This window comes from Electrophorus electricus, chromosome 4 (genome assembly GCF_041902795.1).
Source record: "Electrophorus electricus isolate QZ-2024a chromosome 4, ASM4190279v1, whole genome shotgun sequence".
Lineage (NCBI taxonomy): Eukaryota > Metazoa > Chordata > Actinopteri > Gymnotiformes > Gymnotidae > Electrophorus > Electrophorus electricus.
Window position 1 is genome coordinate 31,123,425 of NC_137500.1, and position 26,954 is coordinate 31,150,378.

The 26,954-nt window shown below is 40.0% G+C and overlaps 1 protein-coding gene across 3 annotated transcripts; it reads right to left on the minus strand.

Moving 5' to 3' along the window:
- Positions 1-18: 18 nt before the first annotated feature.
- Positions 19-19,694, minus strand: tfpia (tissue factor pathway inhibitor a). 3 transcript variants are annotated; one of them, XM_027021976.3, is made up of 6 exons: positions 19,376-19,694; positions 7,800-8,003; positions 4,478-4,648; positions 3,916-3,993; positions 1,812-1,991; positions 19-661 (listed from the first exon to the last, which is right to left on the minus strand). In XM_027021976.3, exons 1-6 carry the CDS (start codon positions 19,455-19,457, stop codon positions 597-599), a joined length of 780 nt encoding a protein of 259 aa, XP_026877777.3. In that variant the 5' UTR covers positions 19,458-19,694; the 3' UTR covers positions 19-596. The 3 variants fall into 3 exon arrangements, with proteins under 3 accessions (XP_026877777.3, XP_026877770.3, XP_026877761.3); XM_027021969.3 differs by having other exon boundaries at positions 1,800-1,991; positions 3,916-3,990; positions 19,376-19,685; XM_027021960.3 differs by having other exon boundaries at positions 1,800-1,991; positions 19,376-19,683.
- Between the last annotated feature and the right edge of the window lie 7,260 nt (positions 19,695-26,954).

Here is a 26,954-nt window from a genome sequence, read left to right on the forward strand (position 1 = left end):
GGAGCTCTGGAAGACCCATTCATTTTTGTAACCACTATTTTCTCTTTATTATTCTTGCTATTACCATTGATCATACATTCACAGATGTCTCTTAAATCCTTGCAGGACACAACCTTTAACAGTAATGCATATATACAGTAATGGGTATGGAGTATTAATAGGTATGAAGCAATGTTTTTCAGTGCCAGTCCTGGGGGCTTCACATATAATGCCCCTTGGGGGTATTTACATGGTTTCCCTGCTCCGATGTACTGAATTTGGTTAATGAGGGGTTTGATAAATAAATCAGATGAGATACAGCATGGAAGACGAAAAGAGAAGCATGTGTCAGGGCTGAGAAGGGACCTCACGTTTATAAAAAAAAAAAAAAAAAAAAAAAAATAAAAAAAAAAAAAAGACAGAATAACTAAAACAAACATTAGTCAAACAAAAATCAGAATATATAAAACAAATAATAATAATAGATTAGTATAACTGATAAAACACTATTATAATACTTTCAAAAAAGCAATATTGTACGATGATATTTATAACTGACTAAAAAACTTCAGCATGACAATAAGATGGTTATAAGGAGTCCTTCAGGCTGCCATGTCTTAGATAGAGCGGAGGATGTGGGATTTCCTTGTCTTTATTCGTATGTGATTTTTCTTGCCGTGATCTGTGGGGGACAAAAGAGAAATGTGATAATCTAATCAACATTCATAATACTTTTCATTTTTATGCTTCACCATGTGAGAGATTGAGCTTTGATGGGATTCTGGTGACAATACTGAACAAGACAAGCTTTTGTTGTTATTATTATTATTATTATTATTATTATTATTATTATTATTATTATAGTTGATGCTACTTTATTTTACCACTCCTATTTAAAAATGAGATATGACAGACAGAGAGAAATAAGATGAAGTACTTTAAATACAGCCCAAAAGCTGCCAACTAGCTTGGTATGTTACCAAACCAACAGTACATATACAGTACGTTACAAATCCCACAGTACATAGACAGCATGTTCACAAGTCTGTTTAGCTTCTGAGGTCTAATCAGTGATCACAGCAGTGCTAATGAATTCATCAGACTAATGAACATGATCCTTGTAGTTACACTAATGACTAATGAACAGTCACCATGTCATTACACTAATCACTAATGAACAGTCACCATGTCATTACACTAATCACTAATGCACAGTCACCATGTCATTACACTAATCACTAATGCACAGTCACCATGTTGTTACACTAATGACTAATGAACATCATGTCGATACACTACTAACTAATAAAGTCATCTTGTCAATACACTAATAACTAATAAAGTTATCTTGTCATTACACTGATGACTAATGAACAGTCACCTTGGTGTTACACTAATGACTAATAAACAGTCACCATGTCATTACACTAATCACTAATGAACAGTCACCATGTTGTTACACTAATGATTAATGAACAGTCACTATGTCGTTATATTAATGACTAATGAACAGTCACCATGTCATTACACTAATCAGTAATGAACAGTCAGTCACCATGTTGTTACACTAATGATTAATGAACAGTCACCATGTCGATACACTAATAACTAATAAACAGTCATCTTGTCCTTACACTGATGACTAATGAACAGTCACCTTGGTGTTACACTAATAACTAATGAACAGTCACCTTGGTGTTACACTAATGACTAATGAACAGTCACCTTGGTGTTACACTAATGACTAATGAACAGTCACCTTGGTGTTACACTAATGACTAATGAACAGACACCTTGTTGTTGCACTGATGACTAATTACCTTTCATGTTACCTTTCATGCACATTCTTATGCAGTCCTTCTTCAGCACAAAATTGTTCTTGTTGCCTCCACAGCCGCTGTAATAAAACACCTGACAGCGTTTAATACTGTGGTTATAAGCAAATCTCCTCTCCTCTCCGTCACAGTGACCCTCATCAATCGCACTCAGACACAAGACTGGCCCAGTGAACACTGAAAACGCAGAAAGACAGGAGTAATGTTACAACTAGAAATGCACATAACACCAGTGACAAAATGTTCTGACTCGAGGACCAGGCTGGATTAATCTTGCATAAAAAGAATGATGCTTAAAGAAAGTCTTATTACAGCAGAGCTTCCACTGAACTGGCATCCAATATCTGTTCCTTTGTTAGCCAGTTAGGAATAGTGACTTTTCCTAAATGCGGCTAACAAAGGAACAGCAATGTTTTCTGTTCTACTACAGTTCTGCTAGTTCTACCACAATTAACTACAGTTAACTTCTGTTCTGCTTCTGTTTCACTACAGTTAACCACAGTTAGTGTGAAGTGTGGAAGTGTGATCCATTAACTAGTTAGGAAGTGTGATCCATTAACTAGTTAGGATGTGTAGTTCCTTAATCAGTTATGAAATGTGGTTCATTAACTAGTTAACAAGTTCAATTTGTGGTTTTTAATTGTCTTTTGCATTAAATTATACATTCTTTTCATGTCTCTTTATCGTCATTGTATTTTTTTTTACTTTTTCTTTCTCTTTTCATTTTTTGGCAATGACTTTCTTGAGGTTATGCATCTCAGGATGTAATTAGCTTTAATTTCTCCATGTACTCTCTATTCTTTACTTTTCTGTAAAGCACTTTGCTATACAAATAAATGTCATCATTATTGTTGTTATTAATCACAGTTAGGAAGTGAAATTCATTAGCCACAGTTAAGAAATGTAGTTCATTAATCAGTTAGCGATTGTGGTTCTTTAACTGCATTTAAGAAGTGTAGTTCATAAATAACAGTTAGGAAATGTGGTTCATTAACCACAACAACTGCAAAAACTAAAGAAGTGTAAGCATTGCTAATGTCCTTCCTGGAGAACAATATGGTGAAAACATTTTAACATATTGACTGCAGCAATACAAATAGACCCAGCTTTTTATGACATTCATTTATTACATAGCTGGCACAGGTACAATTGCAAGAGAACAAAAATAGCAAGTTTTATTTATATAGCAGCTCTGAATTGCACGTGTTCCTTCAGTTGCTTTCAGAAAAGCGCATAAGAATTGTACAGACGTGCTATTGCTATTTCTGCCCAAGGTGAACCTGTTTAGGAAACCAAAACAGTTCCTTCTAAAACATTTTTTTTTGTGCCTGTGTGCCTATGTGTGTGTCTGTGTTAATTACACAGGCTTTCTCTTAGCACCAGCCAGTGATGTCCTCCCTTATGCAAGGAGCGGTACTTCTCTGTCAGATGGGCAGAAGGAGGGAAGACTAATGTCTGCTCTACTACCCCCTGGCATATGAAGAACGCACACACAGTCACCTGCCCACCTTCATCTTGTTAACACGTGTGTGGGTGCAGGTACGTGTGTGTTTGCTACAGGGCAGGGAATTAAAATAAAAGCTTGTTGTTTACTTGCGTGTGACTCTGGTTCTTGCTTTACCTGGAACACTATGTGGGACACAAATTCTAAGTCCTTATCTGAAAACAACAGGAGTGTCATCACTCTCTGTTCTTGTTGCTACATGGGAAATGAAGCATCATCTTTTGCTTTGAGTGAAACAGTCCCAAAATGCAGTTTCAGTCTGTCTGTTAATGAAAGACTTTTACATGCATCACTAGTTAGCTAAGCTGGACCATATGACCATGCACAAAAATACATAGACAACTGTGAGAAACACCATGTTCACTCCGACAGAAATATCACTGTATTATGCAGATGACCTCTAGAGGTGTTAACCCTGTTCATCTGAGGTGTGATTATGTATGTTTATGCAAATGCATGCATGTTTAACTAGTATTATTTGCTATTGCCTGTAATTATTCAACTAGACTGATTACTGTAACATGCTCATATACATTAATGACCTTAACTGTTTTCGAATCGTTAGTTCAGAAACGCCGAATGTGATGCTAATTTTACCCTCTTTAATGAGAGCTTCTCTGGTTGCGTTGACAGTCTCCTTGGGCTTTGCGGCATGCACATGAGTGTTATTACCTGCTAAGAGCAGAAAAGGAGAAAAACACAAATTTGTCAGTCCAAAGGCGTATGGATTCCACCCTAAACTCTCTCCTCCCCTCAGCCTGTGTTAGCTTTTCCTTGGCTGTTGCTGCTTTATCACATAATTACTCGTAGTGCTGTGTGTGTGTGTGTGTGTGTGTGTGTGTGTGTGTGTGTGTGTGTGTGAGAGAGAGAGAGAGAGAGGCAGATATGCCTTGAGAGCCAACTGTCCTCATCAAGAGCTGAACTGTGGTATTCACTCTTTTTTACCATTGAGGGTGATAAATAAGGATATAACTGATTAAAACAAAGTGTGTGTCCGGATTAAGAGTCAGCTGTTGTGCGATACTGTGGTGTGAAGGTTGTATGCGGAGTAACACAGAGGAAAAGGATCGACTCTGTCACACTGACACACTGATCTTAATCACTGCTCTACCCTTGTTATAAACAGAACTGGCGGAAGGTACGAACACATGGCACATACGTTGGCATCTGTCTCTGCAGGCCTGAATGGTCTTGAAGTTGTTGGCATTTCCAAAGCAGCCACCGTAGAAGAAGCGGCGACATTCTTGAGTCCTGTTGTCGAAGAAGAAACGAGGTACGAGCCCTCGGCACGGACCTGGCTCATCCTCCAGGTGACATGGACTCTTATTGGCTGTGGAAGGAGAGGGGAGGGGTCAGCTTGGGTAAAGGGATGGGGATAAAAACCACACCATAGGCTGTTGATCTTTTTTTAAAGTGTTTGGAGCATTTAGATGGGCGTGTTTATGACAATGCTCAAACTCTCAGGGCCCGGAATTGATGCTTTAAGCAAAGTCTTTGGAAACACAAAACACTGAAACTTGACTGATCAAAAGGGTGCTGAGAGCCAAAAAGGTAAAATACAGCAATTAAACGTGACTGATCAGGTGATCCTGAACCCTCAGCACATGTCCTCCAAGAGACCCAGATGTCAGTGTTAATGTAATTAACAGGCAGTGTGGCTCCAGTAAGTAAGCCTCCAGAGGCATTCCACAACCACAGCTCTTTACTGCTGAAACCAGGAGGTGCAACCCCGTGGCTGTGAGCCATGGCCGGATTGCTCTGATTGATGTTCTTTAACTCCATCTGTAGGGCATGCTCTTTTGATTTAAAAGCTGGCTGGGATTCAAAGGTCGACAGATTAAAAAAAACAAAAAAAACAACCTCTTCATATGTTGTCAATTTTTAGTGTTGCTATGCAGGAATTATTTATGGAAGCCACTAATTTAAAAAATTCACTTAAGAAGATGTCCATCACAATGTCCGCTAGCCTGAGCCATGTCTGAAGTGATGAGTATTACACTGTTGAGAACTTCATTCTCTCTGTGCCTCACTGTGGTTAGAAATGTGATGTGACCAGCTCTATCCTAAATGACACTAGAATGTTACCATCCCTGAAACATATTAAGAAATGAATAATTAATGGATATGTTAATTAAAATGTATTATATATTATGAAAAATGGATAATGGGATACATTTTAATGGATTAGTATTATGGAAAACTTGTAAATGTGTAATAGAGTTGAAAATATACATGTGACAGGAGCTCATTTTGTTCTTAGGCAGTGAGCCTTTCAAAGTTACAGCCCTGACCTGCCAATTCACACTCATAGAATAGTGTCATTAAGCCTTTAAGTGGATTCCGAGGTTTGTTGTCACATCACTGAGATTCGTGTGTGTGTGTGTGTGTGTGTGTGTGTGTGTGTGTATGTGAGAGAGTGTGTGTGTGTGTGTGTGTGTGTGTGTGTTTAAAGAATAAAGATCCTTCATTTAGAACCTCTAGCACATCTAAGGCAGTTGTCCCCATGGAGATCAGTTCCAGAATGCTAATGAATGTTCTTAATGTCTTAAACTCTCTGATCAGAGATGACTGGAATATCACAAAAAAATAGATAAAATAGGATATAAATGAATTCAACGTGTATCACAATTTACAGTTCTGCACTGAGAACTCTGTCCACTAGATGGAGACAAACATCCACTTATCACATTTTCTTGCGGCGCTAACGTCAACAATAACTGGGATAACATCTCTGCTACATCTAAAAGCAAATTAATCTCTCCAGTGGTGTGGAGCAAATTATCATTCCTAATCACAACTCTCAGAGTAATTGCTCCATTAAACACAACATTTCATGAGTACTGAAATGCAAATGACAACATTGATTTAAGATGTGGGGTCAGTAAGTTAAAATCATTTTCTCAGTGTTTCCAGAAAAGCCTTTCTGAGGCTAATGTGGATTAGTGGTCTCAACCCAAGCTCACTACATAGACAAGAGTCGAGACTGGTGCTAAGAAAGAGCAAAAGATGAGAAGGAAGAGAAGAGGAAGGAAGGAGAAGAAGTGTGGAAGAGGGAAAGAGATGAATCAAGGCATAGTATCTGCCAGCCTCTCCCACGCCCAGCAGTTCCTGGCTAGACACATGTTGAATCCTTCACCACACAGGGGCTGCACCCTTGAGCAGAGATGAGAGGGGTCCTTTTTCATCATAACGCACCCACTGTCAGTTTTATAGCGATTAATGAGGCAGGGGTTTCTCTGCGTTAAAGTCGAGGAGGTCTGTCTGAATCAACAAATCTCTCCAGATGCCATAATGAGATATGACTCACCAAACCATGGGGCTCTAATTAATCTGGTTAAAGCCAAGGTATTGTGCCCATGGGATTTGTGTCATTTTGTTAAGCACAGGCACACTGTCAACATGACATCTTTCACTACCCTGAAGGAATCATCTTTCACTTTGACTGCCGGGAAAAATGGTGCATTTGTGCTTCATCAGTGGGTGTCTGTGACGCTCTGGCTCTACATTATTCTGTGATTGTGAACCTACATCAGTAACAGACAGAAAACAAGAGAATAGGTGAAAATAGGATTTACTGAAATAGGTCAATCGATTATAACCAAATACGTTCCCCTAAGGTACACTCAGTGAAGGCAGGAGAAACAACTGTGCCTGGAGTCTAACCCAGGTCTTCAAGCTGACAAACGTCTGCTCTGACAACCAGACCCAAGAGCCAGAACATGCACTTCCCTTCCTGAGTGATGGTCTCTGTCACATGAAATAAAGATGCATTACTATGTCTGAATCTTAAGTATAGTTATGCATCTATGTAAATCTGCGCTAATATTATACCTCATCATCTGAGCAGTGTTTTGAGCCATGGCTGTTGGTGCTTTCTTTACCAAAACTAATGCGTGTTAAATCTGAGTTGTTCATAAATTAAGTTATTCTTCTTATAAGGTGCATTGTGGGGAGCAGGCAAATGCTAAAATGTGAAGTGGAGATTATTCAGACAGAAAGGGTCAGAAACACTGTCCTAATTAATATCATCTAGAGTTCATTATATTCCCTTGAATGACAGTTTACATTATAACCAGGTCTTTGGGGTGCACTTACTCTGGCAAGTCTTGTTTCAGTCATTACACTTTATGGGCTAATTATCAGGAATGCCCTGCTGGGAAGCTCTGCAAGTCCATAAAAGCACCGTCCTCGTATGTGTACTGCTCCACACATATATATGCCCTTTGCATTTTACTGACCTCGAAACACTCTTATCTCAGTCGACATTTTAAAACTGGCTCAGACCACCTGAAGTATTACATACCTGTGAAGTGAAAAGTAACTTTCTTAAGGAGCATTTGTAGTTCAGCCGAGTTCTCCGTTTCCGTCTCCGTTCTCTGTCACGAGGTTACCCACACCAACCCTTGACCCCTCCCCCTGTACACCCTTTGCTGTTGCCCTCGATTACGCCTGATGTTCTTGGGTGAGGCAACTCCGCTTACCTCTCACCACGCACATTTCTTCACACGCCTCCAAGGTCTCAAAATTGTTTGTGTTGCCTTGACAGCCCCCGTACTCAAAGTTCTCACAGTAACCCGTGTCAGTGTTGAAGTAGAATCTCTCCTTCACTGCCTTGCAGGGCCCCTCGTCTTTCTTCAGGGCACACGAGTGGTGGAAGATATGGAGTCGAGGGCGCCCTCCGTTTGCTGAGAACAGGAAGAAAGTTTATACATTTATAAAATTTATAAAGACATTCGTGGGGAAATTTTGCCGCTTATTAGCTGCTAACCTGAAGCTTCAGAGGAAAGTAATAAAAGCAGGTTTCTGCAGTTTAAAGGGACTCCACTTTCAATAAGCTAAAGACCGCGACGCTTAACGATATTTAATAGTGGTGGAAGGAGGCAGATAAGCTGCCCATGGCAACACTGCCCTCGGCGTTCCAGATCTACTTGGAATACCACCAAACCACCCACCATCCACAGGAGAAAAAGAGCAGTGCTAGCTAAACCTCTCTGACTTCACTTCTAGTGTAACCCTGCAGAAGCATTGGGTTTTTCAGTTATAGACATTTGCGTAAGGCCAAAGAACAGCCAAAGAACAACTGAAGAACAAGGCTGCTGTCTCCACATCGAGTGAACTGAAATCCCAGTGACAGCTTTTGCATTTTGCAGTATGGTACCAGCCCTCCATCCATTCTGGTGTTGGCCTGTAGAGAGAGCATCACAGGCTTATAGGTCTAAGATTTAAAATGACAGCCTGCTGTTAGCATGTTGTCCACATGACCTTCAGAACCCGTCTCCAACTCCAGACTCATCTCCAACTCCAGACTCATCTCCAACTCCAGACTCCAGATTCATCTTGAATTCCAGACTCCTGTGCTGCACCACCAGTCCTTTCAGACCCTTCACGAAGCCTTCCTTTCCATAAACAACGTCTGCCGGCTTGGCATATAAAGAGGACAATAGCACAATAGCCCTCTCAATGGAGACCTGCACAGGAGCAAAACCAAGAGCTGACAAACAATTGGGTTTGCTTTTGTCGGAGATTAAATGTTTTCCCAGCAGAGTTGCCCCAATAGCTTTATAAACATTCCTCTAGGCCAGAGATAGATGATGGAGGAGCCTGAGGGAGATTTCGAGGACAGGCCAGTCTCTTCTTCCTCTCTCCGCCACATGCCCAGCTCCAGTGTGGAAACATTTATATAAACATGACCTTCCAGAACAAACCTCTCAGAGCACGGGTGACACAATAAGACTGTTCACCTTTTGGTTTCTTACGATCAGGGCCAGTACCACTCCGGCTGAACAATGCGAAAGCAGATGGGGAAGGTGAAAGGTCATTTGTTATGCCAAGAAGCCTTTTTTGTTTCTTGTTCTTGTTAAAAAAAGTGTTTCATACAGACTTAATAAAAAATGACATTCCTACTGAATGATTTTGCTGTAAGCGCTTTAGGTGCTATGGCAGGAGTGAACTTTTCCAGTTTACAGAGACTTACAAAAGATAACATTGCTTTAAGAGTCCCAATATTGTCTCACAGAACTTGATTAATTATAAATTGTGTCAGGTACATGGCTGCTGGAGAACAATTTGCATTTTGCTGATTTACATTTCTTTGATCATTGGTATGAAAAAGAAATATGTTTTTACTTGAAATACAGTTGCAGAGTGCAGATCTTTATTTCTCTAGAATAATTTTCCAAAGATTACGAAAATCCTGTGAATAAAGAAAAAACTCAATTACATACATTTTATGTTGAACAATTTATCATTCATTTTCTGGAACAAAGTGCAGCACTTTCTTTGTCAAAGTCTTGTTTCTTAGGCTAAATATTTACATGTGTTACTACTGCCTTAAACAAGATAGTTTCAGAGAAGTACCTAAGGTTATTGAAAAAATGAACTTGGTTAACATGTCCAAAGTCTGTATTTTGCATTGTAGGCTTATTGTTTATTGTGTCTCCTCTTGCATACAAATAAATTTCCTTTGTTTTTGTGCAGCATAAGTTTGTATGGGCCAACAGTCACTTCTGCACAACAACCAAAATATGTCCTGGCCCAGAATGCAAGGGAGTGACATATTTTGGGGTTCTTGCACTTCCACTGGAAGCTGTTTTGTGGCCAAGGCCACAAGTTCTGCTCTGCCTGGTCTCTCATACTCACACGCTCACCTCAATTCGGATAATGGTCCAAAATACGCAACTCTGAACTTGGGCTAAATTCACTGTCAACGCAGAGTTTGGGCAGGTTAGCCCATGCTGAAACCCAGTCCCTGCATCGATAAGGTGTCTCTCGTGAGTAGGAGCTGGAATTCAGCATAGTGGTGACTGATGATATCGAACACAGTGAAGCACACTGTCCTTCATAAAATGAAACAGTAACAGGCGGAAGTCATAATAAATGCCTATCTGTGTCTCAGACCAGGTTTTAACACAGTAAACACTGACTCCCGTCTTAGTGGCACTGCCTGTTGTAAGGATGAGTGAAGTAACACACACACACACACACACACACACACACACACACACACACACACACACACACACACACACACAGCATCAGGTTTTATTCAGAGACACACCAATGCAAGAGAGCTCATGCCCCACGCGAGCAGCTCGTTGTCTGGAGGTCTGAAGGGAAAATCATCAGACCGAGCACGAAGAGACAATGACTTGCACTAGCTGCCTGTGCTATGAGTCTCTTTTACCATCGTCTGACTCAGCCGAGTGAGAAGGCCCAGTCCAGAGTCCAGGGTATGACACTTCATCGGCACTGACTGTATCACTCAGTCTTTGTTTTGCTTGGCAGCTGAATGGAGGCAAGGAGAAAAAACAGTTTGCTAAAGATTTAAACTCCTACTCACCAAACGTAGCACGCGGTAGTAAACCAATTAGTACCACAATAACAAGGCCTGCCAAATCACTGCACGCCCAGTATAACACATTATCTGAGGGACTGTTGGTTCCTGGTAGTAGACTCTATCCTGTTATCCTGTGAGAGCATTAGCACTGTTTCTTGAGTACCTGTCTTAGACCTTAAACTTGAGCGGTTAACTGAAACAAGGTCAGATTGGCACTATGTATAAGCTAAAGGTTAGAAAAAGGGTTTTTTAAGGTTTTTGCCATTGTGTTTTTTGTTTTTGTTTTTTTTGCAGGTAAGTAATAAATCTGTTTCACAAAGTCAGAAAGCAAAGGTTGTTTACTTGGTCTAAGGTCAAACTGAGTGCTGTTGTCTGCATAGCTGGCTAATAAATACCCTCTACTGCACAATGCACAAATAGGCACTGTGGTGGATGTGCAGTTTCGCAGCGTAACCATGACAATGTTTTGAGTTTGCCCTGAAGACCATTAAGTGTGCATAGATGGACATGTTTTGAACATTCCAAGTAATGGAACAAAATCCATAATGTCTGTTATAATATCCAAGCAATAAATCGCTCTCATACCCTTACATGAATTGACCTGCCCATTGTTTTGAAATCGAAAACACCTCCGAGCCTGTATGTAAATTACATCATAGATTTGTCCCCAGTTTCCCTTAACATGATGGATTCATATATAGAGAACAGATAGTATTTTAAAGATTTTGACCTTTTTTATTTATGTCAATGATCCTTAACATGATCTAGGCGCTGTAATCTTGAGAGCTAGTTTATCTGAAGCAATTTTGTCCCTCGCATTGATTCTGCCTACACAACTTCTACACTCTGTACATGTCCTGATTATCAGCTACACCTTGAAAATCCCAGATGGGTCAAAACTTGTTTTTCTCCTGCAGTTCAGTGATAACAACAATAACAAGCAAATCCTTCCGGTGTCAGACCCATGAAAAAAAAAGTTTAAAAAAATATTGCAGGGTCTCAGTACCGACTAGACTGCCCCTCCATGCAATTACCCGAGGTCTGCAGTGTTGGGTTCAATGAAGCAGATAATCCCATACACTTCAATTAATCATGCTCACAGTCTTCAGAGCCATGGGTGACTGCATGAGAGGGCCCAGGCACTGTAAATGAGAGGCCCATCACTGGGGATGCTAGGCCATATGGCACCTCCTGATGTAGGCATATGCTAAGCATAAGTTCTGGAGGCCCAATTGGGGGGTTGTGTTGTACAGGAAAGAATAGCCTGTAACACCACACACCACTACAGAAGCTCATGCCACCTGAAGGGAGGGTCCATTCACTTTGATTTACATTGCTTTCCAGTAGCGAGCACAGGAAGTAAGCTAAGGCACTTTTGCGCACGGTCCCCACGTGTTACTGGTTCAAATAATTAATGACCTAAAGTAGTTAATGACCTATTGCTCACTTCTGATCACTTGTGTCTCTTTGCTTTTATTGTTTCATCTCAGGGCTGCATTTAATACTACATATCACAATATTTTACTAGATAGACTTGAAAATGTTATTAGGATTAATGGAATAGCCATTTCCTTGTGTAGCTTTTGCTCAACAGACCATTATCAGTTTGTAAACCTAAATGGTGACTTTTAAGCAAACACCAAGGTTTCTATGTATCCCAATGGTCTGTTCTAGGGCCTGTTCTATTTTGTTCTTTATATGCTACATATTTTTAAACTAGTTTCCAGTGCTGCGCATATGACATACAATATATATGTGTGTGTGTGTGTGTGTGTGTGTGTGTGTGTGTGTGTGTGTGTGTGTCTCAGTCCAACCAGAAGACACATAACAGTTTAATATAACTGAGGAATCCACTGTAATCCACTATGTTAAACATTGGGCAGATGTGCCTGAGCTGTTCCTACGTTAGACAGGCTTCGGACATCCTTACACTCATGGAACCCAGATTAGGACATCTAGAGACCCAGGCTAAGCTTTTCTGTTGTTGCTTATATTGTTGTTTCTGTTGTGCTGTCCGGTGTCAACCAGACGAGGACGGGGGAGCCCTGTTAGAGAAGAACCAAGATTCAAGGTTTCTTCCTCATTCTCTTAGGGAGGTTTCCTTTGCCACTGTCACCTTTGGCTTGCTCACTGGGGGTTTGAACCTGGATGTCTCTTAAGTTGCTTTGTGATGACTGCTGTAAAAAGCACGGTATAAACAATATGATTTTGAATTTCAGATATCTGCATGCTGTTCTGGGGGTGTAGAGACTTTCTTTAAAGGTACTCTAATAGCCTCAGCAACAGTATCTGATTAATAGACCCTCCAGTTGAGCTGCATCATAAATAAGAAGCCTAGTCTTCAAACTTTCCGTTCAGTTATGTGCATTTTGGACGCAAATTCAGTTTTTCCCATTATGTGACACTGTTATGAGACATCACTTTGCATGAGTTAAACAGGAGACATAAAACTGTGGATGTTGCTATAATACAGTAACACAGAGAGAAATGTTTCTGCCTGTGTGGGGATTTTTGATGACCTGGAAAGCTTGTTTTCCTCCATAATCAGGAATTGCCTAAACAGAACCATGGCGAAAAAATAAAACACTGAAATAGGAATCGCTGGATTGGCCAATTATACATGTATGAAAAATGTATGAAAAAGTGGTGTAATTGGTGCTTCCATAAAGGGACAATACAGATAAAAGAATATTGAACAAATAAATGCAGAACACAGTACAATACACAATACACAGAAAGATATATATAGTACATATTATAGGTTGCAGTATATATAGGTATATCCTCCATCCCTTTATAATACCACCTACATTTGCTAATTGGCTTTTCTTGTTAGGTAATGGAGATTAAATAGTGAAATCTTGAGATATGCCCTCTGCTTTACTAAGTGCTCCTGTTGTACATTTTCAAAGCCATTTAATTATATTTTCTACAGCACCGAACACAGCATTGACTAACAGACACGGCCCTTGACTGTGCCTACGTGGAAAGAAATCTGGATTAAAATCTGTCTTTTCCACTACACCCCTGAGGATAAGGTGATGAATAGTTGGGGATGTAATAGCAGACACACTGATGAAAACTGTGCACATCTAAGCTTCATTTATTCAATTACCTATTTTCCAATTACTTACATGTGAAGTGCTGAGATTGCAGATAATGTCAATATAGCACACTCTTTTTGGCACACACACACACACACACACACGGTAACGCACAAAGTGCCTGTAGTCCTTAATGGCTAGTTTTCTCTTTTTTTGTTTCTTCTCAGGTTTTATTTGCTTAAGCACACCTCAGGAACCCACAGACCATCAAGACCAAAGTCTGTCAAAGTCTGTCTGAGGCTCCCAGAAAACTGAACTGAGAAACACTGGTCTACTAACCAAAAAATATGTTACTTGACTGGTCATGTAAGATAATTAAAAAGAAAACAACATAACTTTGCTCATGCCTTTTCTCTCAGCCAATACAGACAGAAAGTAGTGTCAGAATATGAGCTATTCTGCGAGGTCTGGGGGATACGGAGATGACGAGGCTCAGTATTCACTCATGCACTCATTCACTCATGTGGAGGATGGCACTTCTGAATCAATGGTAGGAAAAGTGAAGGTATCTGAGCTGATGAGGCCATGCTGTACTGCTCAACAATGGTCTTCATTAAATTGAACGATCAATATGTGTTTTTTTCCTGCAATAATTCACACAATAACATGAAAGGGAGGTCATCTTGTTGACTGAAGTCTCTGCCAGAGCAAAGGAGCCAGATATAATGCCTTTCCGCTATAACCGCATCAGCTATGGAAGCTCTACAGTATTTCTTTGAACAGAGTAAGTTGTATTACAAAACTAATTCAGTTTGTCAGTCAAACCACAGATGTATTAAGTTGAGCAAGCAGGACAAAAGGTTTCCTAATATGTAAGCAATTTTGTGTGTGTGCATGTGTGACAATGCACCCACACACAGAAATAAGCATTAGACAAGCAGTAACCATGCAGAGTCAAAGACACAAAAGACAGTGTGGTCCCTTGGAGTGTGTGTATGTGTGTGTGCGTGTCTGCATTTGTGTGTGTCTATCTGTGTGTGTGTGACTGTTTAATTACGGCTCTTAAGTGCCTGTGAAAGCGATTAGCAGCAGAACAGTCTCCACTTCCTGCAATGGGCAATGCACAAATAAAAAAGCCTTAAATCCCACTCATGCCTTCTTGTAGAGATATTTTGTTCAAACAAACTGGCTAAACATCACTGGGATTGTATAAAAATACTTATAATTCTTAAGAAATCAGTCTGGTCCTTTATTAAGCACAGTGACAACCTTTTCTCTTTTACGGTGTTTTCCATGCTAGGGCCACTCAGAAAAGACACGGTTCATACACAGTAGTAATATAGCAGACCTCCGAGATACACACATGACAAAGGATGTCTGATTAGTTCAGTATTAAGACATGATTGTAATGATGAGCTAGCCAAGGCCAAGAACAACCAAAGACACAGTGTCAATGCTGGCCTTGGGTTGAACTGAGTGCATGCCTGCAGTGAAAAAGCAACAAGACTGCTAGTGCAAGTCGACTCTTTAAAAGAACAGCCTGCATGATGGGTCTTGCAATGTTTCAACTGTCTGCTGCACACAGCGTACTGAGAACAACGACCTTTTCTGGATTTCTTGGGCCTGCTTAGACAAGTACTTCAACCTTAAATGATACCATCTCTAATAAAAAACAGAAGGTAACTGGGTCAGTTATACTTTATCCTAATGAACTAATGACGTCTTATTAACTAGTCTGTGGTATCTTTATGCTAATGAAATCTTATTAACTGGTATCCAGTACTTTTATGCTAATGACATGATGCTAATTCTCTCCACCAGATTTTACTGAATGTTCAACTCGCTACCATTTTTCAGTATGATGATTTCAGCATGTGCACAGCGTGTGTGTGTGTGTGTGTGTGTGTGTGTGTGTGTGTGTGTGTGTGTGTGTGTTGTCAGCACCTTTGGCATTACATAGGTCATCCATAAGTCAGAGAGGGGGGTGACGGGGAATCATTTGTGCTGAGTAATACTCGACTGAGCAGTAAAAGAGACCACTGTGTCCAGAAGTGTCCAAATTTAGGAAAAACAGCACACTATCAGCATAAACATGCCTTCCTTTAATTGAAGGAAGTGATACATGTCTAATGGCGAAACATTTAACACCAGCCATAACAGACCGGCAGAATCAGCTCCCAGAGGGCACCCATGACAGCTGGAACTTCAGATTCTATTCTCAGCTGTGCCACAGCTCTGTGTTGGGCTGGAGGGTTTACACTACACAAATACTAGCCCTCTCACAGGGAAAGGAGATATCTTGGGTGTTTTTCAGAACTCTGCCACGAATGTCAAAAACCTTTCAAAAATATGCATAATATTACAATTATTCTCTGCTTTTACTTCTCCATGCTTTAGCGCTAAGGTGTTGCTCTGGCATGAGAATGGGGCTTCTTTCTAATTGCTCTTTCCGACAAATTACTGAAACTTTATGACCCTCTTCATATTGATGAGCTCTGACAGCAATGACCCCCTTTTGCTCTTCAGTCTGGCCCTTAATTCTTTAAAATAATTTTTTTTTAAAAACTAAAGAAGCATCTGATTATTGAGTGCAGTATATCACCAAACCATTATAAGCTATTTTATCTTTTACACCTTCATGTTATGATATTAAAAACCACAACAAATCTCAGGGAACAGAATACCTGCAAAGAGCAGGTTTACTTGAACAGATCCTGTTTGCTGTAGGGGAGTCTGACAGTTGAGGGTCGTTACTCTCTAAATCGGACATCTCTGTCTCTGAATATTAGATGTGCCTGAAACAGATAGCACCATATCCCATACCCTTAGACTAACTCCTGACTCTTTCTCACACTGGCAGGTAGAATGAAAAATAGCATATTAAAAAGTTTGCTCCCCCATGCAGGCAACTTCACAAGAATAGTGAGTGTGAAGTAGATCTTTTAGTTCGAACTTGAAAAAATAGAAGGGGCATTTTGGTAATTCTTTGCAAGCTAGCACCCAGATTTCCATCTGAGGGGTCTCGCATTGTCCATTAGTTATAGTTAAGAAATAATCACTGCATCAGTAGGCTCCAGGGAGATTTTTTACTCTCTCTCTCCTTTGTGATCCTCAATTTTCCCAGTTTGTCCATGGGAATTAATGATGGGAGTTAGAAACCGTCATTGGCCGTCATTGTAACAGCACTGAATCCATTCCAGTTATGACAATTCTTTGGAACTATACCACAGCACATAAAAAATAACTTTGATTTATTATATGCATATGCTTATTCAGAACCAGAATCAGAATCACATTACTTGTGATTAGACTAATGAATAGAAGGAATTTGTCATGGTGAATACACACATGTATAATGTGTAACATAGTAAACAGGCTAGACAAGTCCATTTATATTATTTGCAAACATTCAGGAGAAAATTAAAATGTTACACTAAAGGGGAATACAGTAAAAACAAACAAAATGTATGATATAATAATAAAGGGAGCTAGAGATATGAATATGTTAATATGTACTTATGTGCAGGATCTGAGGAAGTCTAAGACAGTCTATTACATGCTTTAGTGCATGTTTACATCTATAAGCTAGAAACCTTATCAAGGAACAGAAAGAGATTTGTCCTGTTGGACCACTAGGCTTGCACAATTGAGGAGACTCCATCATTTACACCCCACACCCAACAAGAGACAAGCAAGTCGAACTGCTGTGAAGGTTTCCATTTCGCTCATGAAACAGACTTGGCAACGTTGAAAAGACTGCTTTCACTGGATACTGGCATGCCTAGACATTACACGTAATAATAACAAGTAATTGCTTTCCTAACCTGTGCTGTATTCCTTCCTGGTAAGAACTATGTCAAAGGTTTTATTTTCACTTCACTTTTTTCCTCTTTCTCTCCCACTTATCGCTCTTCCTCATTCTCTCTCAAGTGAAGGAATGGTCCGTTGAAGCCACATGCAGACCCTTTGATTCATTTGTTGGAATATAGAGTAGAAGCCAACAAACAATCTCCCGCCTGCCATCCTGATGTTCCCTTTTGTTTACTTATTTATTTGTTTGCTTGTTTGCTTTTCACACTTTAAGGAAGCCCGTTAAAGAAGCAGCCAGTTAGAGATTCTTGGCTTGTGCATGAAGGGCTTCAGCAAACACAGAAATGAATTACTAATTAAACTAATTGGTTTAACAAACTAAATACTTTTCCCTACAAACCTTATGGAGCTCTTCATACTGATCAACTCTGACAGCAGTGACTCCCTTTCATCTTTAGTCTGTCCTTTCATTCTTAAGAAAGCCTAGAGATGCATCTAATTATTTAGGTAATATGAGCACAGAATATCACCCAACTATTATAAACCATTTTATCTTTTACACCTTCATGTTATAATGATAACAACAACAACAACAACAACAACAACAAACGTCAGTGAACAGAATAACTACAGTGAGCAAGTTCACTTAACAGATCCTGTTTGCTGTAGGGGAGTCTGACAGTTGTTACTCGCTAAAACGGACATCTCTGTCTCTGAATAATAGCTATGCCTGAAAACTGATAGCACCATGTCTCTCATACGCTCAGACTAACTCCTGACTCTCTCACACTGGCAGGTAGAATGAAAAAATAGCACATTAAAAAGTGCTTAGACAGACAAAAGACCTGTAGCAGATGGCCCAAGTGTTCAGGCAGGACAATACGCATGCAGGAGCCTGGTTACGTTTGGTGTTGACAGTCCATGTAAAGATTTGTACATTAGCAGGACGTTAAATCTGAGAAGCGGATCAGGTAGCCATTTTTTAGATTGGGAGTACTCTAGCAGCTGAGCTTTGCCTATACTGAACAAAGTAGATGGTTTTGTTTTGGATACCAATGAGAAAGGAGTTAATAATTTACTTACATTTTAATTTTTTTGTGTGTAACATTCACATTTTTCACATTTGCTTGGACCTTGTTCTTTGTTTTTCGTTTCTTTACTCTTTGGCTTCCGAACATTTGGCAGCTCTTATTAATGTAACAGCCCCCAGTCATAAAAGTGTCCGTCTAAAGAGCGCGTTCACTTTCAATCTGTTGCCTCCTTGGGGAAAAATATCCAGCACACACCCACTAATGCTGAGATAAATTAGATCCGAAGTCAGTATGGACCTCGTCCCAGACATAGAAGTTGTGAGTGAAATGTGTAAGTTTCCGGGTGGGGCAAGCTCTTAGCAGGGGGCTGCGAAATCAACCTGAACAAAGGAACCTGTACACACTTTCTGCACATTGGCTGCAGAGATATCCAAATACTACCATGTTTCTGTTAAGCACGGCCATTTATTTTGTAATAAAAATTAAAGAACTATCGTAGACAAATTTACTGTACCTTGTGAAATTACCGAATGCCTTATATGGAAATTAAATATTGATAACTGAAACGCTTTGGGCTTGATCACACAAGTCATCCCGAATAGCAACTTTATTTCATGAAGGTAGAGTTTGCAATACTCACAACAAAATGCACGTTATAGGATAATTACCCAGTTTTCAGGGAAGCAGCGCATGTTTACATTGCGAGATTAATATTTCAGCAAAGTGGAAATCTCATGTTTATTCCGATTTAAAGTACATTTGTTTCACACTAAAGAAAAAGAACCCGCTGAAAAACATTGCAGGAAAACCTAATTAAAACAACGAGAATATCTTACCTGTGGCACATTTTGTGTAGCAAATTCCAAGGTATGTAAGAAAAAGTATAACAGTGCCATGGCAGCTGAGAATTGAAGCCATTCCTTCGGAGAAAGCCAAGACTTGGTTATAACAGAAGGAGCGGGTCAAGCCTGCCTATATTAACTTTAGAGTGAGCTCAAAGTATTTACGCGCTGGACTATCCCACGCACTTCCGGCTGATAAGGGTGTATTAACTGTTCTGTGTAACTATGAAGTAACAGCTGGTTGTAAGAAGGTTACGTAGAACCTTTGTCAGGAACTCCTGTTTGCTTATGTTTGGTCAAAGTTTGATCACTGAACGATTAACAAGCAGCACTTTCAGATATGCGCGTGGTCTGCACACGGTAGCCCGTGGTGAAAAATCATCTGTTCAATTTTCAGCGCCTGTCGTCGACAGAGCGTATTTATGAGCTTCTGTCCGTTTATTTTACATTACCTATGATGCTGAAATAATGTAGTTCTTTCTTTTAACTTTTATGAACTTTTTATTTCCTTGATCTTTAGATAAGGAAAGTACAGAGTTTTGTTTTAGAGATTTTTTTTCTTGTGCATTTTACGCGCTATTAATCTCTTCATGTCTGTCATTTATCCTTTAGCTAACATCAGCAGACCTAACTTTCCCTAATGTCCTCAATATATCTGTACATCTACATGCCCACTATCCCTCTGTCTTGAAATGGCAATAACAGCAGCTTCTGAGGTGTAATATAGATGACTGATGTTGAAAGGTGTGTAGAGTGCAAACAAATTTGGATCCAAATATGAGGATAAAGTTCAGCAAAGTTGCTGGACCTCCCCAAGGCACAGCAGTGTTGGCTTGGCTCTCGGGGGAACAATTTACTGTGAACTTTGTACTTTCAGGTTATAGCAGAGACAATTTTGACTCTGGGAACTCTGGACAAAGTCATCCTGTCAGTATCCCTGCCCACCTTCCCTTTGAGTAAATCAAAGTTATTGAAAGAACAACCCCAAAATATCTTTACATTTCAGCAACTATCAATCATTGACCCGAACTGAGTCTTGTCTTTGCTTAAGATATCACATCCGATCCATTAGTCTCACCTGTGCCTGCTGCATTATGGACTACAACTCCCATCCTCTCCATTATGGATGACAACTTCCATCATCTTCCAACCAGCTTCATTAAATCTAAGGATGTTCATTTTCATCGCCCCTGTTCTCAGTCTCTTCAACTCTCCCTGTGTATGTAAGCTCCGGTTTGCTGTTTGCATATTGCAAAGTCTTGTTGTGTTTTTGCCTGCATTTCTAATCCTTAATTGTCATATATCCTACTTTTTTGTCTCTCATTTCCAACTGTGGTTATTGCTATCTGGATTATTCTGTTTTGCATACCTCTGTTTGGATTTGTTTGCTATTTTTCCTGCCTATTATCAAATCTCTGCCTGGACAACCTCCTTTTGGATATTGGAAGTTGTTTATTTATTTGCCTGCTTGATTAAACTGGGACATTACTTGAACAACCTAGGTTCAGCTCTGCTGCTGCATCAAAGCATGCCATAAGGTTTATTACTCGTGTCATTTCAACTACCTTAGGGTCCTGGACTACATAAAACTTATTTATGAAAATATGGTTGTAAATAATAATAATAATAATAATAATAATAATGAATAATAATAATAATAATTTAACTTAACTGCATTGAATTGCATACATTCAATTGCATATTTAATTTTTTTTCCACCACCACTCTTTATACCATGGTTAACTACATATACAGTAACATATGCTTTCTCTGGTTTTATTTCAGATGCTGATTAGGGCTCTGTCTGGGGAGCAGCTGTGCATAGTAAGTGAACATTTAAAAAAAAAAAAGATCCAAGACCATTTGACTCACTGCTTTGGCTGGCAAGAGTACAGGCCTACAATACATCACCTTACCACACTCATGCCCTGTGTCCTTCCCTGAAATGAGTCACTCTCATTCATATGTCTCCAGTTTAGGTGTGACGGAGACTGACTGGTGCCTGGTCCTCTGAAACATAATGACTGGTAGCAGAGACCTCAAGCCTTTGGTGACCTATTTTACAGTAACTACAGTAGTATAATAATATGGATTTGAGGCAATCTGCCTAAACATTATGAACGGCTTCATGTAAACAGGGAGTGTAAGAACCTCCTTCAGCAATGGATAGTGCTCTTATCTCCAAGCCCTGGTCTTACTTCAGCTAGGCGGGAGAGTACCCCTTGTGGCATTACCAAAGAATGATATGCTGATTTACATCAAAGCTTAGGGGTAACAAAACATTTGGAACTTTTCTACTGGATTGTGCTGACTGCTAAAATCACAGCTGCAAGTTTTTAAAATGCCATAATTTTTAATTTCTGCCAGTGTAAGGGAGTTGCAAAAGAACTTGCTAAAGAACTTTGGGGGGAAAAAATCTCTTAAGTGAGCATATTTTTATGTGGACAAAATATTACTATTATCAGCCTAGAAATAAATGTTGGAAGTGTTCAAATAGGTTTATTGTTTGTTCTAATAACTAGTGGTTTTAATGTCAGTGTATTGGATAGGACAGACCGTGAAAACATCCACATTATTATTTTGGATGCCAGTTTAGTCAGCATTTGATAGGTCTAGTGGCAGAGCAACTCTGTACGCCCACAACACAAGTAATCAAAACAGCTTCTTCCTCTGATCAGCCATATTGGCAAAAGTGGTCTGGAAAGTGCTGGGGTGAGAAAAGGTTGTATAAGCCGATGCAAAATTACAGTTTCATTAAGAAATGACACACTACACCCAAATGTAACTTCTCATTCTGGCCATGTAAAAGCACTTTCCTTAGCCCCAGCCCAGACACTTGAAAACAGCTTTGTCCCAGTCACTCATCTACACTTACCCTTTTTGACAGCAGATCCTTAGCAGGCCCATGGGAACGGCTGTAACGAGTGCATACCACTCAAGCCACAAATGTGTCATGTCTTACTAGGGTCTGCTGTGTGTTCAGTCAGCAGATAGCTTTTTTTTCTGTCCTTGTGGGTTTTATCACTGGAGATGATGGGAAAATGGAGAAGGTGGGGCTACAACTGACTTATTAATAAGCTGAGCAGGCACTCATTGTGAAAGCAGACTTTCTAACTCACTAACTGTTTTTGAAGTGAGTTAGTTGATTCTTTAACTGGTATCATTTTTGTAGCACCTTTCTACTTAAATTATCCCTCAGTGTAAGTGCTGACTCATTAGAGGATGATCAGACATTGTAAAAGCAGACCTCCTATAAATCAATTATTTATATTTTAATGACATATTTGAAATAGACCTGTGGGAATGATTTTCTCAAAAAAACAAAGCAAAAAAAGATTTTGTTACACAACAACAATTATTGTATAATTATGCCTACAGTTACTAATGGGAGCAGAGAACTGAACTCTGACATTCTGCTCTGAGGTTCCTTTACTCTTGGTTGGTTGCAGTTCCTGCTGCTGAAAAAGTCAGTCACTTTGTGCCAAGCATCAGGTCAGGGCTGCTTCTCTACTTGGGGTTTGCTTGCCCGTACCTTTGAAATGGGCTCAGATTGGTGTTTACTGTGGCTGGCACAAGCTGGGAGAGATGGTGAGACCAGACATGCTTTCACCCTATTGCAGTTGGTGTTGCTTGGAAACAGATGGGAAATGGCATTCTGTTCTGCATTCATGGATGTGATTACCTCCAAAAAACCATCGCAAATCACGCGGCAGGACCACATTCAGCTGTTGTGCTGCCTTAATGCAGGCCTACATCAGGAAATGCAAATATCCTGTGAAAATCTGCATTAGCCCACTTTTCCTGCTGTGTACCTTGAGACTAAAAAGAGAACTTTGTGTTAAAGGCAGCCTAAAGGGTAGGGAGGGGGTTTGCATCATCAATATATTGTCAGGCTCGTGTATGGATGTGGAGGAATCATTATTTAGACGTGATCAGCTATGGAAAAAACTATGAAATATCCCAGATTATTACCTTTATCTGAAAGATAGATTTATTATATCTGACTACAGTCATCTACATCTTCCTTTAGATGCAGATTTATTATATCTGACTACAGCAGCCTCATGAGAAGTTTGAAGGTCGTGGCATATTTGCGCAAGTTAATAAGCTCCCTTTCCAATCACTTACATCCACGACATATCGAGTTGGGGGTGGGGGGTGGGGGGTTGCCTTGCGTTACACCTCATTATGCACCTCATTATGCAAAATCTGTGGCATTTAAGGAATTGTGTGTTGGAACAAGGAGTAAGAACACTTCTTAGTTCAAGAAAGAGAAGAAAGGCGTTTCAGTGGCCACCATGATGGCTTTATAACCTGGTGACTGATTGACTACTGCCCCCCAAATAAGTATACACTGAAAATCTGTTGTCATGGTGCTATTAACAATCCTTGTTAAAGTTTTTTTAGCCTGTGGTTCTGGCAAGCTAGCGTCTTTCTCTTGTCTCTCTCACTCTATCTCTCCCTCTCTCCCTTATGTTGTTTGGAGCATTTCGGCAGGGTTGACGATGCTGGTGGCGGCTCGTGTGCTGACATACACTGGGAAGCATGGTTGTGTGGTGTCAGTCATTCAAGTCTCCTCCCCCCCCCCCTCCTCCTCCTCCTCCTCCTCCTCCTCCTAATCATCATCGTCATCATCACCACAGGCAAATGCTCCTATGTCTGACCTCCCCACCCCTGTGAACCTGGGCCATGGATAAGAGAGAAGCAACTTGGGAAAAGGTGCGGTCCAGGAACCAAGCAGGAGAGCGTGACACTCTGGCTGTCCCAGCCTGTCTTACAGAGCACGAAGCAGAGAAAGAGAGGGAGTAAGAACTGCCAGATCAGGGTGGGAAGGGGAGGGATTGCGCACTGCACTGCATCAATTTTCCCATCCAGCCATGAGAGAACAGTGGAGTCTTTGAATGCCAGGAGACTATGGGAAGATGGGGGTTCAGGACTGTCAATCTCCCCTACTGCAGCTACAAGCCATGGCCATCGTCTTTATCATCAGACTCTTCTGAGAAAGATAGAACTCTGGGGAGGGGCTGAGCCCCCAAGACCCAGAAACACACACACACACACACACACACACACACACACACACACACATGCACACACCTATATACACACACCCACACACACATACATATTTGAATCAAAATGGAAGGTAAACAAACTGAAACTGCTACAGCCTATTGCGGTTCTTCTTGTGCAGTCTTTTGAGTTCATGGCTCAGGATTGCATCTTTCTGACTTCATGATAGAGAGAGCCAGCCCAGTCTATAATAGTGCCGCTGTGTCTCCTTGGACAAGCTCTGTCCGCGATTAGCACCCACCACGTGTAGGTGGAGTTTGTAGGTGTAGGTGCACTTTTGGGTTCCATGCCAGGATCTGAGTGTTCAATCATCCTCTATTAAAAATTACACTTCTTTCTAATAAAAGCAAAAGATCTCTGACATTGTGGTTATCATTTGTTGTTGTGTTATCTCCTCATTATCAAATAATTATGATATCATTTAAGCATGGTTTGCTTGCCATATACTTATTTATGCTAAAATAAGTCTCTCAAAACTATAATTCCCACAGAAATCAACTTGACCTGATCAGAGCAAGACACTGGCTCCTGTGGTGCCCATGTAGAGTCATTAGTCTAAAAGTCTTGAACACTCACACAAATATATTATTAGCAGCTTTTTTGGTGAAGTTGAAATTATGAGTACAGTTGTAAAAAATGTGTGGAAGTCTAAATGGAATGTTGTATGTTAGAAATTACTTTTTCCTTTTTTGCTAGTTGGGACTTAATTTTTCCTGATAATGTGGAAGCCCTGTGCAAATGTTCCAGATCCTTACAGAATTGTAAGATATCTGATTGAAATGCAATTGGGTGTCCCATGTTTTGTTTGAGCAAAATAGGTCCCTTAGAATTCCCTGCTCCATAAAACAGACTGCAAAGGCTTGATGTCTGATTCACTGGCTGCAATAATCACTGATGATTCTGAGGAATCACTGATGATTCAGATGAATCATGATAAAACTGATGAATCACTGATTAACTGTTGAGATTATGGGCACAAGGCACAAGGGACAAGGCACAATCTACTGGAGTATGTGAAGAAGCAATTTTGGGTCAAAGTGTACAGATACAGTCTTTCCAAAGCATCTTCAAAGAGAACTTCCCATTCTAAGGTCTCATTGTTGTGACCAAAATTACAATGAAAAGGTTTTAAATATAAAGTGTAGACCTACACTGATAAACCAAATATGGCGCTGAGAAACATTTGCTATTGTGTTTGTTTTTAAAGATAACACAAGATAATTGTGGGAGATTGTATTGTTCGTAGTAAACCTGTGCTGATGTACTACAGTTATAATGGGTCTACTATTTAACAGCACAGTATGATTTGTGACATAGGAGGCATTAAATCAGAATATGCTTTTATTTTGACCGCCAGTAAACCTGTGATAGCTTGAGGACTTTTGTTCTTTTGAGTTTCTGGTTTCATGTGGCCATCATTCTGTCTAAAAGGATCATATTCAGGATTAGAACTGTAAAATAAGAACCTAAAACAACAACTGTTTATATGCCTATTAGTGGATGGATTACAGTTCAAGCTATGGATTTGTAGGAATTAATTTCTAAGGCTGCAGTAAAATGAGGATACTATACTTTCGTCAGCTTCAAATTTCTTCTCCCTCTACAAATTTACTTATTCAAACACTAAATCTCCATGGAGACACTACGAAAATGGACTGACACTACCTGCATTCCTTGTAGACTGCAGCAGTGGGCATGGGACTGCTTTGGATGGAGGTTAGAATGAGGACACTGCATTAATATATGTTCAGATGAGGGGATGTTTTTTTTTTTAGGGCAAGGTCCTATCTGCATTGCACACAGAAGAAAAAAGATTTGCTTGCCATGTATATTGGCAGTTTGTGCAGTGGAAAGGAGATGACAAAGATAATATGCCTTACACCTAAATAGAATATTACATCATTTTGATAGAGAAAACGTTTTAAGGTTGTTTTAATTAATGCTTGATCATTTAGTGCCTGGTCCCATTGCTAATTATACTGATATTGCAGTTGCCAGAAAACATCTGTGAATCTATTGGAAATACCTGAATCTCTTTATGAAAGACTCAGAAAATGTGATCTGAATTCGCTCTATGTTATAAATAAAGACAGTCATATTTAATAAACAACAATAACAACAAAGTCATTGAAGCTCAGTGGTTAAGGTACTTGACTTGTAATTGGAAGGGTGCCAGTTCAAGCGCCCCCACTGCCAAGTTGCCACTGTTTGGCCCCTGAGCAAGGCCCTTAACCCTCAATTGCTCAAGTTGTACTCAATCATAATTGTAAGTTGCTTTGGATAAAAAGTGTTGGGTAAATGTAAATCTTAAATGGAAGAAATTCAGCACTGTTGCTACTCTCCTTAGAAAGGTCATTGCATATGCATAACATAAAACTCCCAGTCACAAAGTAACAAAGATCTCTCTGGTAACTGCTGGGGACCTACAGACAGTCCCTGCACATCATAACATCAATGTTAATGAGTCTACCACATAAAAAAATACTGAAAATGGGAGGCT

What these genes read in the sequence shown, in the direction of transcription:
- tfpia (XM_027021960.3), bottom strand. Translation starts at nt 19,457, where the DNA reads ATGGCTTCAATTCTCAGCTGCCATGGCACTGTTATACTTTTTCTTACA. An exon ending in CTACACAAAATGTGCCACAG is followed by an intron (nt 8,004 to 19,375) that starts GTAAGATATTCT and finishes TCCTGTTCTCAG; the next exon opens with CAAACGGAGGGCGCCCTCGA. An exon ending in AGAAATGTGCGTGGTGAGAG is followed by an intron (nt 4,649 to 7,799) that starts GTAAGCGGAGTT and finishes CTCCTTCCACAG; the next exon opens with CCAATAAGAGTCCATGTCAC.